This window comes from Leptopilina heterotoma, unplaced genomic scaffold (assembly GCF_015476425.1).
Source record: "Leptopilina heterotoma isolate Lh14 unplaced genomic scaffold, ASM1547642v1 Lhet_134, whole genome shotgun sequence".
NCBI classification, from domain to species: Eukaryota; Metazoa; Arthropoda; class Insecta; order Hymenoptera; family Figitidae; genus Leptopilina; species Leptopilina heterotoma.
Genome location: NW_025110853.1, coordinates 2,700,785 through 2,715,027, shown reverse-complemented (window position 1 = coordinate 2,715,027; position 14,243 = coordinate 2,700,785). Strand labels below are relative to the sequence as shown.

Below are 14,243 nucleotides of genomic sequence, written 5' to 3'. Positions count from 1 at the left end.
TTTTAAATTCTGAAGAACTTAGTTTTTTGAAAAATATTGATTCAAATTTTTTTAAGAATTCAATCAATTCAATTCAATCAATTTTTTATTGATTAGTGAATTTGATAAAGGCAATCTTTTTCTATCAGAATCACTAAATAATAAAAAATTGATTTTTTCTAACTGTAGGTCCCTTTTAACTTTCCCTGTCACATATATTTGTAATTATTGAAATATTTTCAAATTATCGAAATATCGTAAAAATTTATAATTGAAATCAATTTAATTTCAGGCGTATTTTAAATGAACTTTTTTTAATATTCGAATTCTCAAAATTACTAAAAATAATTAATGAATAATTATATTATAATATTTTAATTAAACTTTAATTAAAATTTCTTCAGGATAATTGAATTTCCGAAAATAACGAATTAAAAAATTTCCATACTATCAAGACCTATAAAAAAACATACACGAAAATGACTAATTTCATGTATGGACAGAACGAAAGATTGACGAAACGACGATTATTATAAGTAATGATTTCTTTATTTACTTATTTTCTATAAATATCGAGAAATATATAAAACAGGAAGAGATAGAGAAGGAAAAAATTTGTAGTTACCATTATTTAATTTTTATTTTCGAAATTATAAAAGACTGGAAATATGTGTTTTTGCCAATTATTATGAATTATTTTTCTATATTTTTGTCTCGTGAGTTAATTAATTTGTTTCTGTTAATTTACCGAAAATACATGAAAATATATATAGTATTCAATTTTCTATTTCATTATAGTCCTCCATTAAAGCTGATATATCTTCTCGTGCTTCTTTAAAAACACTTTGTTCCATTCCCTCGGCAAGATAGTGATGTAAAAATGCTTTCTTCTTAAACATTGTATCAAATTTAGATGCAATTCGATTCCATGAATGTCTGATGGACGTATTATTGCTTAATATTGTAAGAGATCTGTCCGTTTGTGGTAAATCCCCTTGAGGGACAACAACTGGTGCTTGGTAGTTGATGCCAACCTATAATTGGGGAAATTCATTAATTATTTATTCGAAACTGTTTATTTCATTCTTTTCGGAATAGAAAAACGAAATATTTAAAACCACTGATTTTCAGTAACAAATTACAATTATAATCTATATTTTATTTAATAATTATTATAGGTACAATTGATATACAATCTATATTAATAATCTTTGTATTTTGGTATTTCGGTATTTCGGTATTTCGGTATTTCGGTAATCTGTTTTGAAAGATTTATTCAAATTTTAGAAAACAATTTAATTTTTTTCGAAGAATATTATTAAAAATTTTAAAAAAACACTCAATTCTATATAATGAAATTTTATTAAAATTCTATTAAAAATCATTGAATTCTTGCAAAGAATTTCATTATAAAATTTGAGAATAATTGAATTCCTTCGAAGAATTTTATTAAAATTTTTTAAAATCCTATTTAAATTCTTTTGAAGAATTTCTTTGAATTTTTTTAAAATAATGGAGTTTCTTTAATAATTTTAATTGAAAATTTTGAAAGTAATTGAATTGCCGAAAACTAAATTTCCCGAGTATACAATTTTTCCGAAGACCTTTTTCCCGAAGGTCTTTAAACCCGAAAAAAAATTTTCATATCTATTAAAAATTAGAATTATTTATTTATTTTTCACTCAAAAAGTAAACCAATTGCAATGAATATCTTTTTTGTTTATAAAAATTCGGTATAAACATAATGTACCTAAACAATTTTTTCGTTTTTTATGCTGAATTTTTTAGAAAAAGAATTAAGGTTTTTGGTTAAGATGGAAAGGAGAAATAATGATTTCAAAATTTTTCATCTCCAAAACTAGTGAATATTTTAACGTAATATTTGGTTGAAACATTTCTTTTTATGTTCTTGATTATCATTATGTTTTTCGTATTGTTGAGCAACCCCTCGACAGTATGTTTGAAAACATTTGAACAGTTGCTATCGGTTCATACTTCACGTTTCGATTAATTTTTTGAGACATTTTAAGATCTTCGGGAAAATAATTACTGTATATTCGGGAAATTTAGTTGTCGGTAATTTGACTTTCCGGTTTTTGGATTCGGGAATTTGACCGAGAATCGAATTTTATGAACAATTTCTATCAATTTGTTAAAATAATCGTGCTTCTTAATAATTGAAATTAAACATTTAATTATTGAACAATTCTTTATTAAAATTTTTAGAAACTAATTAAATTCTTCTCAGAATTATATTGCAATTTTCAAAAATAATTTAATTCATTCAAGAAATTTTATTAAAATTTTTAGAAAATAATTAAATTCTTTTGAAACTATACATTTTTGAAAGTTTTGTCAATAATTGAATTCTTTTAAAAACTTTCTTTAATTTATTGCATATAATCGATTTTGTTACTAATTTTACTATTAAAATTTTATAAAAATTATTGTTAGAAAATTATAGGTACTCTTTTTAACAATTTTATTAGTTTTTTTTTTGTTAATAATTAAATTCTTTTTAAGAATTTTATTAATTTTCGTAAAAATGATGTAATTTTTTTAAATGATTTTAATTTAAAACTTTGAAAATAATTGAATTTTTTGGTCGAATTTTACTAAAAATTTTGAAAATAATTGAATTTATCCAAAAAATTTATTCAAACGTTTAAAAATAATTCATATTTTTTATTTGAGTTTAATTATGTATTATGTATGTAATAATGTATTATTAATACATGTATTATTATGAATTCCTGAGAAAAATTTTATTATTAATAAAAAAGAAATTAATTCTTGCAATGAATTTTACTACTTATAAAAATAATTAAATTCAACAAATTTTATTGATAATTAAAAAAAAATTGAATTGTTTCGAAGGATTTATTAAAATTTTAGGAAATAATTGTATTTTTTTAAAAAATTTTATAACGAATTAAAAAAAAAGTTGAATTCTTTCATGAAATTTTATTGAAAATAATTGAATTTTTGCAAGATTTTACTATTTGAAAAAATAATAATTGAATTGTTTCTAAATAATTAATAAAATTTTAGAAAATAATTGTATTCTTTCGTGAAATTTTATTAAAATTTTGTTGAAAATAATTGAATTTTTGCAAGAAATTTTACTATTTATTTATAATAATTGAATTCTTCTGAAGAATGTTAATATTTATAAAAATAATTAAATATCACGTTCTGCGCGCTGCTGGCGCGCGTAACATTTGCTAGTTACTTAACAAATACGTTTTGTTTGCTTTTTTTAATAATTTTTTAAAATTTTTCGAATTTTAAAGTTAAACAAAATTTAAATTTAAGTTTTTTATGATTAAATAATAATAAAAATTAATTATACAGAATTGTTTTAAATTAAAAATCATAATTACTGAAGCATTTCTAAATAACCGAATGATTAATATGCTTAAAGTGTTTTTAATTAAATTTTGTTTCCTTTTTCATGTAAAAATGATCTGATAGTTTATTTCGTATAAAGTATTTTTGAAAAAATATATTCTTGTTTAAAATTTGAATTATTTATCAGTTATTATCAGATTTGATTACCTTAAATCCTGTGGGATTCCATTCGCAAAACCTGATGGATTTATTTCCTTTCAATGTATGTATGGCATGATTAATTTTCGTTGGATTAACATCCCCGCGATAAAGTAAACAACAACTCATGTAGGCACCAGTTCTTGTATCACATTTTACCATCTGAAAATTAATAAGAAAAAAGAATGAATATCACGTGATGAATAAAATTTTATTATTCAATTAGTTAGAAAGAGAAAAATATTTATCATTTAATAAATTTGTCATCACATTGAAATTGATAAAGAAAAAAAAAACATTAACGACAATTATAATGAAGTTGTAAACAAAAGTCCAAAGAGTAAAATTAATAAATTAATGTTAAAAAAAGAAAATTCAATTTATGAATTAAAAAATGAAGAATTTATTTTCTTTTAAATTGATTTTAATTAATTGATTGATTTATTTATTTAATAAATTTTTTACCGCGATAAAATTAATTTAAACAATTAATAATAATTAAATAAATTGAAATAAATTGAATAAAATTTATATTATGTTTTATTTAATTTTTTCATTAGTTTTAGTTAATTTTTTTTCAATTCACCTGATTCGCTGGATCGAAACAATCGTGAGTAATTTGATTTTCGGAAATGTCTGCTAGTCTGGCCTTATCTTTATGGAGAATCGGTGCAAAGGACATTATTGGAAAATGAATTCTAGGATAAGGCACTAAATTTGTTTGAAATTCTTGTAGATCCACATTTAAAGCTCCCTCAAATCTCAATGAAGCTGTAATTGCCGAAACTACTTGCGCCTCGAGACGATTTAAATTTGTGTAATTTGGTCTCTCTAGTTTCAATCTTCTGTAAAGGGAAAAAAAAGAAAATTGCTTTCTTTACACAAATCCTATTCACAGTTTTTAGTCCAAAATGTTAATTAATTAAATTATTAAATAATTAGGTTACGAAGCATTTTATAAATTAACTAAATTATTGATTAATTTTCTAAATATTATTATCTAATTCTAAGTAAATTATAAATTAATCGCATTATTAAATTATTATTTGAATAGTAAAACGTCGAGTGGAATTCACAACGTTTACAAAACGTACCTACTAAAACCTACTATGTACTACCTTTTTTACGATTAGCTATACTATTTGGATAATTATTTAAATTTGTGAAAAGCTACTTTATTCTTTTATTTTTTTTGTTTGAAAATTTGCACAAATTTAAATCTGATCATAGTTGAATAAAAGAATTATTCTCAAAAATTTTAATAAAATTCTTTGAAACAATTCAAAATTTTGAAAATTTTTTGGAAATCTTTTGCAAGAATTCAATTATTTTTGAAAATAATAAAATTTTTCACAGAAAATCAATTATATAAAAAAATTTAATAAAATTCATTGCGGGAATTCAATTATTTTCATACATAATAAAATTCTTCTCAGGAATTCAATCATTTTCAATAAAATTTTAATAACTTTCTCGAAAAAAATCAATATTTAAAAATTGTAATAAAATTCTTTAAAAGAATTCAATTATTTCCAAAAAAATGTTAATATAATTCAATAATAAAATTTTTAATTACAATAGCTAACAAACACTATTATTTTAAAAAATTGAGAGAAATTTTTTGTAAAATTTTAATTAATTTCAGAATTTAAATAAGAACTAAATTTTAAATTAAAATTTAAGAAAAAAAAATAGTTTATTTTTAATAGGTAGATTTCAAGAATTTAATCAAAAAAATTTAATTATTTTCGAAAAATCTAATAAAACTTTAAAAGAATTCAATTTTTTTAACAATATTTTAGTAAGCTTTAATAATAAAATTATTAATTACAAATTTTTAACAAAATCGATATTATTTAGAAAAAATTCAAAGAAATTCTTCAAAACAATTAAAATATGTATTTTCAAAAGTTTAAAGGAAATGTTTCGGAATTTAATTATTTTTAAAAATGTTGATAAAATTCTTATTCAATTTTAAGAAATAATCATATTATTCTATTAATTATTCATTTTTGTATTTAAATAAGTAAATTCTTGTGGAACTTTCTAATAAAAATTGATTTAAAAATGAATTTCAGTTACAATTTTACATTAAATTGAATATTAAAAATGCGTTATAATATGAATTTTTAGAAATAGATAAATTTCAAAAAGCTTTTAAATTAGAATTATTTAAAATCTTAATTCCAAGCGAAAAATAAATAAGTATTTATATGTTTTTTGAACAAAAATTATCCCAGTAAAAATAATTTAATTTAGAAATTATAAAAAATTAATCTTTTGTTAAATTTTAATTAAATTTTATTGAATATAGGGAAATGCTTTTTAAAAATTAAAAATGTTTATTTAAATTTCAAATTAATTGAAAATTTTGTCAATAAATTTTATATTTGAAAAAAGATTAATCTTTTACTTTCAAAAATTATTTTTAAAAATAATCGAATTTTTGAAGAATTCTAACTAAAAATTTGGAAAATAATTGAATTTGATAAAAATTTAGAATTGAAGTTATTATCAGGATAAGAAAAACAGTGAATATTTTTTATCGAAATCAGGAAAATGTCAGGGAAATACGGAATCAAATTTTTGTTATTTTTTTGAATCGACTAAAATGAGTTTTTTAGTCGTCCAATTTAATTTTTCGATAGCCATTTTTTTTTTACTAATTTGTCAGTCTCAAAGCTACTTTTTTAAAATTAATTATTGAGTGCAAAGCCTGCGTTTATGATCAACGATTAAAAGAAGAAAAATATTTTTCATGACGAAAACATTAAAATGTTTTAATTACAAATTTTTTTTTCTCAATTATTTATCAAAAAAATATGCAAAACATTTTTTATTCAAAAATATATAAAAATGTAAATAAAAATATTTTTTCTGAATTGTTGATTATAAACGTTGTGAACTTCACCAACGTTTAGTAAATAAAATTATTTGCTAAATGTGAATAATGTCTAATTTAATTATATTACTAATTATTTTCTTTATTATTCAATTAAATTATTAATTGGTTAAATTACTGTTAAATTATTAATTGGAGAAACTATTGTTTAATATCAATTATGAATTGGTGAAATTATTATTTAATTAAATTATGAATTGGTGAAACTATTGTTTAATGAAATAATTAATTGGTGAATTGTTTAATGAAATAATTAATTGGTGAAATTATTGTTTAATGAAATTACTAATTAGTTAAACTATTATTCAGTTGAATTGTTAATTAGAAGGAGAATACTTGGAGCAAATATCGTAGAGAGCTTCGTTGTCCACAAGAAAGCAAACATCTTCATAATCCAAAGTTCCATGGGTCGTTAAAACTGAATTGTAGGGTTCAACAATTACTGTCGAGATATTAGGAGACGGATAAATTGAAAAATCGACTTTTGTCTTCTTTCCATAATCATCGAGAAGTCCTTCCAATAATAGAGTTGTGAAACCACTTCCAGTTCCTCCTCCAAAAGATCTATAAAGAATTGAAAGAAAGAATTTTCATTTGAAAACAACTCAAAAATTATTATATTTTAAATTCTTATTTCTTATAATTAATTACTTAATTATGTCTCGAAAGTTCTAAACGTTCAATTGAACGAAATTTATTCATTTCTTTTTCAAATTTAATAAAAACTCATTTCTATAGTCTCAATATTTTATTTATGTTTTTCTTAAACATAAATAAAAACATTCTTATTCTTAATAATAATTAATTAATTATTTACATTCAAAATAAAGACTTTTTTACTAGTCACTTATTTAACAAATTTACACTGTTTATTTTTTATTCTATAAATAAAATATTAATTAATTCAATCAATAACAAATTTCTCTTCAAAAAGTAAAATGTTAATTAAATAATTTTATAAGGTAAATTTTTTTTGCAATTTTTTTTATAGTAACGCTAAGTTGTAATAAAAATTTAATTTTGAAGAAGAAATAAATAAATAAATTTCGTTCATTTAAAAGTTCTGCACTTTAGGATCGTCAACAATTAAAATGTTGTAGTTGAATAATAATTTAATTAATAATACATTTCTTTTAGTAAGTGAAATGTTAATTAAATCCTATAAGTTCTGAACGTTCAAATGAACATTTTTTTTCTTCGAATTAAATTTTTATTACAATAATTTTTTATCACAAACAATAAAACTTACTTTTAAAGTTTGAAAATATAAAGTTTAAGTTTTAATTTTTTATTGCAAATCAGTAATTTATGAAAATATTTTTTATGTCACTTGAAAGTTCAAAATTTGTGGGTAATAATTAAATAATTCGATTAAGAACTCTATTTTATGAACCAAAAAGTAGAAAAAAATATTTTAATTGTGTAATTATAAATTTTATAATTTTCCATTTATATCAATAATAATATTTTTCTAAAAATAAAAAATAACTATTGAATACAAAAATAGTAGTAGTAGTTGTGGAAATTTTCGATCATTCTGAATATCATCTTGGATTTCTATTCTTTATAATTCTGGATATATTCTGATTATGTAAATACAAATCACAGTAGCTGGTAATTCATAATAATTAATGTTAAATTATTTTGTTTATAACCTGAAGACTATAAAACCCGCGGGTCTTGATGCATTCTCAACTTCCCGACGAAGCCTGTCTAAGACAGATCCAATTGCTTCACGTCCAACCGTGTAGTATCCTCTTGCAAAATTATTCGCAGCATCCTCCTTTCCATGCAGGAGAGAATTTGGATTAAATAGTTCCTTATAGGTCCCTGTTCGCACTTCATCTATAACGTTTGGTTCCAAATCAACCAATAATGTCCTCGGAGATAATTTTCCCGTCTGTAATTTCAATATTTATTTTTCATAAAAATTCATTACTGTCATTAAGTAAATTATAGTTATTTTCATTTTTATACATTTTTCTCTTTGTTAGCATTTTTATTGTTATTTTTATTTAGGTAATAATAAGAATAATGCTAAATTTTCTTTATTATTCTTTTTCTTATTATCATTATTATTTTATTTTAATTATTGTACTTTCTCTTTACTGTTGTATTCTTATTACTTTTATTATTATTATTATTATTTTATTATCATCATTGTTGTTATTATAATTTTTTTATTATTACTATTATTGTTACACAAGAAAATTTATTTAATTCGAATAACCGATTCTTGTCTATTATTAAGAAAATATTTACTTGAATCAAATATTTTTTATTTAAATCGAATAAATTTTATTTTAGCCAATAATTTCAATCTTTGGAGTAAATATTATTTAACTTTAATAAAAATAATTTTGCACAAATAAATATTTATTTATTATTTATTTATTTATTCGGAAAATACAATTTTTTAATGACAAAAAAACAAGTAAATAAATAAAATAGGAAAAAAAATAAACAAACATTGTATTTATAATGAAAAATAGGATTTATATTAAATATTTGATAGTTTATTATTTACTTAATCATTTAATTAATTAATTGTCAATCATTTATATTTATTAATAGGTTTAGTCTCTTTATTTAATAGTCTATTATACCTGTGCCGTTGAGAAAAATACTTGATGTGCTTTATCATCAGCGTCATATCCCGGATGCATAAATCCATCGGTTTTTATTCCATGTTCTAAGCAAAATAATTCCCAACATGCAGTGGCAACTTGTACTCCTGCTTGACCAATAAAAATTGTTACAATTTCCCCAGGTTTATTCATTTTTTGTCACGGTTACTTGGAATTTTTTTTCTCTCTTTCAATTTGGAAAAAAATTGGTTTTTTTTTGTCAAGGAGGACACAAAACGAAATGGAAAATTGAATATTAAATTTATATTTCTTTTTAGTTATTGAACAACATTTTTAGAAAGAGAAAATTTTTTTTTAATACTTAAAATTTAGGTTTTTTCGGGAGACATTTTGTTTGACACATCTGTCACCTAGTTTTGAACTGTGCTTTGTTTTGTTTTTCTCTATAAAGTCCTTTTTTCAAAAAAAAAGAAGAAGAGAGAAGTATTCAATTTGTTTTGCCGCCCATCTTAATCTAATTGAGTATTATTCAAAAAATTTAATTAGAATATAAGATTTGTCCTTTTTATTAATTAATAAGTTCTAGTTGATAAATTATGTTTTTGTGGTAATGTTCATTTACCAAAAAGACGAATTAATTAATTTAATTAGTTAAATTAAGAATTAAGAATAATAAATAATAATTATTATCTATTCAAAGTTATTAATTTAATGATGCAGATTGTAAATAAAAACTAATTCACTTTTTATATTCGCATTTATTTTGGTATTTATTTTTTAACTTTTCATAAATATATATAATAATAATTTCAATTTTTTCTACTCGAACCGAGTATAATTTGTATTTTTTGATTTTTTTAACAGACTTTAAAATCAAGTCTAAATTTTCTATCGTTGAAAGACGATTTAGAAATAAATATCAAGTCTACAACTGCAATAATTAAATACAATAACTAATTTTCCTAATTAATGAACCATTATGGTGTTAAATTTGAATAGATTTCATTTTTTTTAGAGGGGAAAAAACAGTATTTTATATTTGAATTTAAAATACTGTATTTTAATAAAAAAAATTCTTCTTCTAAGTAGAATTAAAATCAAAACGTGGCATTTCAAGTGGCGTTAATGGTGGTAGTGGTGCTAATCGTAATGAATGAGTTTCATCGTGATGAATCTCTTCACTTGTATCAACGGAAATTTCATGTAAACGTTCAGTGAGTTGTCGAACTTGATCTTCTTTTTCTTCTAATTGGCTAAGTAAACTGCCGATCAATGATCTTAATTGTATATTAACTGTTCGTAATTCTTCAATGACAGTTCCCGTATCCTTTGGATGCTTGAATGTTTGACTCTCCTGATTTTTTTCCGATTGCGATGGCAATTCAAGAACATTTAATAGACTATCTTGTTCTTCGATAGTTCGATAAATTGCCTGCTTCAATGAACACTCGCACTTATCGTCTAAAATTCCATTCACATTTTCATCAGATCTTTTATTAATTTCTTGTTTATTGTACAAATCACGCCTTTGAGCTTCCAATGTCGCTTTATATTCTTCATATCGCGCCTGTTTCATTCTGAAAAAAAAATATTCTTATTTTTATTAATTTTAGTATTTATACATTATCTCTATAAATTATCGAATTATATGACCAATCAAATAATTAACAAACAATAATCAAACATAATTATAATTAATTATCTATTCATTATAATCAAAGAATTTAATTTTAATCAAATAATATCACCATATCAGGCTTCGCACTCAATAATTAATTTTAAAAATTAGGAAAAAGTAGCTTTGAGACTAAAAAAAGTAGTACAAAAAGTGGCTATCGAAAAATTAAATTTGACGACTTAAAAACTCGTTTTAGTCGATTCAAAAAATCACAAACATTTGATTCTGTATTTCCCTGACATTTTCCTGATTTCGATAAAAAATATTCACTGTTTTTCTTATCCTGATAATAAATTTTTATCAAATTCAATTATTTTTAAAAATTTTAGTTACAATTTCTCAAAAATTCTATTATTTTTAAAAATAATTTTTGAAAGTAAAAAGATAATTTTTTATTTAAAAGCTTTTTGAAATTAATCTATTTCTAAAGATTCATATTATAACGCATTTTTAATATTCAATTTTAATCTAAAATTGTAACTGAAATTCATTTTTAAATCAATTTTTATTAGAAAGTTCCACAAGAATTTATTTATTTAAATACAAAAATAAATAATTAATAAAATAATATGATTATTTCTTAAAATTGAATAAGAATTTTATCAACATTTTTAATTGAAGAATTTTATCAGATTTTTCGAAAATAAATTTGTTTGACTAAATTCTTTAAATCTATTAAAAATAAACTAATTTTATTAAAAATTTTAATTAAAAATTTAGTTTTTTATAAATTTTGAAATTAATTAAATTTTTTCAAAAAAATTCTCTCAAGTTTTTAAAATAATCGTTTTTGATGATAGTTTTAAATAAAAAATTATATTAAAATTTTTGAGAAATACTTGAATTCCTGATAAGAATTTTTTATTAAGGACAGGTGGGAGAAAAAATGGTTTCGTGATCGACGTCTCATTTAAAAAGAAAAGAATATTTTGAGTCGGTATTTTTTAAGAAAATTTAGAAAAACGCTCAGGGATCCGAGCCCTTCTCGGAATTTTGCAAAATTTTGATTAATACCTAATTATTGAAAAAATTGTTTAAACATTTGGAAAAGGGGGTTTTGAACGGTTTGGAATTGACGTCTCATTTTGAGAGGATAAAATATTTCGGGTTCATATTTGGAGGGGTGATAGAGAAATTTCACTCACTGAGGCGCTCCCTTCTCCGTTTTTGCAATAATTTTGCGAAGAAATTATTTTATTAACGATTGAGACATTTTTTTAGTTCAAACGAGATATTTCAAATTATTTAGAAGTTAGACGACACGCGGGAAAACACTTTTTTCGAGAAAACGAAAATAGTTTAATTCTTGCAACGAATTTTATTAAATTTTTTTATGTAATTGATTTCGTGTGAAAAATTTTATTAGTTTTAAAAATAATTGAATTCTTGCGAAAGATTTTTAAAAAAATTTTCAAAATTTTGAATTGTTTCAAAGAATTTTATTCGAATTTTTGAGAATAATTAATTTATTTCAACTATTAGCAGATTTAAATTTGTGCAAAATGTTCAAACAAAAAAAAAAAGAATAAAGTAGCTTTTAGTGTCACAAATTTAACAAAAGTATGCAAATAGTAGCTAATCGTAAAAAAGTAGTAAATAGTAGGTTTTAGTAGATGAGTGCGAAGCCTACCATATTATTAATTAATTACCTCATTAGTTTATTAAATAATACTGTTAATTATTATTTCAATTGTAATCAATTTAATTTACTTTTAATTATTCACAATTACTTAACTTCATTACTTAGTTGAAATTCGCAACGTTTATAATCAACAGTTTTGAAAAAATAATATTTTTCTATTTCAATTTTTATATATTTTCGTATAAAATATGTTTTACGTATAATTTTTTTTATCAATAATTTAATTAAAAAAGAAAAATTCGTAAACAAAACATTTTATTGTTTTCGTAATGAAAAATATTTTTCTTCTTTAAGTCGTTGATCATAATCGAGAACTTCACTGTCGTTCTTAATTAAATTTTAATTTACTGAACTTAAATGAATTTGAATTAATTTTAATTGAGTAAAATTTTAATTTATTAAAATTTCTATAAAATTTCCATTTTCTAGACTTGACTATTTTTAGTTTTGATAAATAATTTATTTACCTAACTATGCTAGCTTGTCTAGTGTGATAATCTCGTTGAAGAGCGAGAGATTCAAGTGTTGCTAATGACTGAATCGAGGGTTTCATGGAACTCTGATTTTCCGAATTACAGGAATTCGATTCTATTTGTCGTGTCTCTAATTTCGAATGTGCTTCAGTCAATAAATTAGCAACTCTTTCATGGCACTTTGCCGCTTCCTCAAATTTTCCTTCGCGCAAAAAAGCTTCTGCTCTCCTTTCGCTTTCATGTGCCTGTAAAAGTAATTATTGTTTCTCTTTATTATCAAAGACAAAATTTAAATCTGTAATTAATAATAATAATAATTATTAAATGCAATTATTCTATTCAATATATTATTATTATTATTATTTACTGTTTTAAATTATTTCGAAGTAATTATTAATTATCTAAATGATAAATTTTAATTATTAGTTTTTTTATTTTCATTATTATGTTTAGAAATACTTATAATTAGTTTCTATCTTATTTTTATTTTATTATAATTAGTCGTAAAAATCCAAATTGAATGTAGTGAAAATAAATTTTATTATTACTATAATTAAACACTGATGAATAATTAATTTGAACAATTAAATTTATATCTAAATATAAAATAAAAAGAATCACTAAAATTAATTTTTTATTACAGTTGATTTGATATTAAAAATAATACTAAAAGTACCATATTGTAAATCCCTTTTTAATTAATTTGAGATTAAATTCGCCAAAAAAAGTAATAGCACTCCATATCATAAACAACTTGATTGAATGAACATAAGAAACCAATGCAAGAAAAGAATAATTATAGAAATATTACAATAACGCAAAAATTGATATTTCAACTGCGTAAATAAGTTTTTTGTGAAAGAAAAGATAATATTATTGCATGTATCGAAAGTAGAACGGAGTTTGGACTTACAGCATTTAAAGCAGACGTCTCCATAACTAATTTTGCTAAACACTATTTTTATGTATCATTTCGTAAATTTCTTAAATATATGAACACTGCGTGAGTTTGAAATAATTAAGTAGAAACTTAAAAATTATGAGAAATATAAATAATCACTACATTGTTGATGTTTACAAAATGTTGCAACTTGTTTAGATTCGTTTACATGAATTTTGTAATTCGAACAGGGTTAGGTTATCTTATTTCAATAGGTTCAATAGACATATAGACGTTAAATTCTTGACGTAATTTGAGTGTAAAATAGTAGCCTTAAGATTTTGACCAATGAGAAAAATTTGTCCAAAATATAATGACCAATAAAAAATACCGATTGATTGGCGTTTTTGTTGCAAAATATTGTCAAAATTTTCATTGGTTGAACAGTTTTCTTATAAGCGACACTTGTGGTTATTCACCATAGATGGCAGCAATTTAGGGAAAAAATAAAAAAAAAAGTCCTCTTGATAATTAAACTTGTCCTTTTCTTTT

General features: G+C 21.6%; 2 protein-coding genes across 2 annotated transcripts; both read right to left on the bottom strand.

Annotated features, from left to right (window-relative positions):
• Positions 1-600: 600 nt before the first annotated feature.
• LOC122497603 (tubulin alpha-2 chain-like) lies at positions 601-9,218 on the bottom strand. The gene is made up of 6 exons (XM_043604831.1): positions 9,037-9,218; positions 8,086-8,330; positions 6,767-6,994; positions 4,115-4,373; positions 3,538-3,690; positions 601-1,013 (listed from the first exon to the last, which is right to left on the bottom strand). Exons 1-6 carry the CDS (start codon positions 9,208-9,210, stop codon positions 756-758), a joined length of 1,317 nt encoding a protein of 438 aa, XP_043460766.1. The 5' UTR covers positions 9,211-9,218; the 3' UTR covers positions 601-755.
• Positions 9,219-9,306: 88 nt separating this feature from the next.
• LOC122497604 (nuclear receptor-binding factor 2-like) lies at positions 9,307-13,965 on the bottom strand. Its single transcript, XM_043604833.1, has 3 exons — positions 13,725-13,965; positions 12,806-13,056; positions 9,307-10,595 (listed from the first exon to the last, which is right to left on the bottom strand). The coding sequence occupies exons 1-3, from the start codon at positions 13,746-13,748 to the stop codon at positions 10,100-10,102; spliced, it is 771 nt and encodes a 256-aa protein (XP_043460768.1). The 5' UTR covers positions 13,749-13,965; the 3' UTR covers positions 9,307-10,099.
• Between the last annotated feature and the right edge of the window lie 278 nt (positions 13,966-14,243).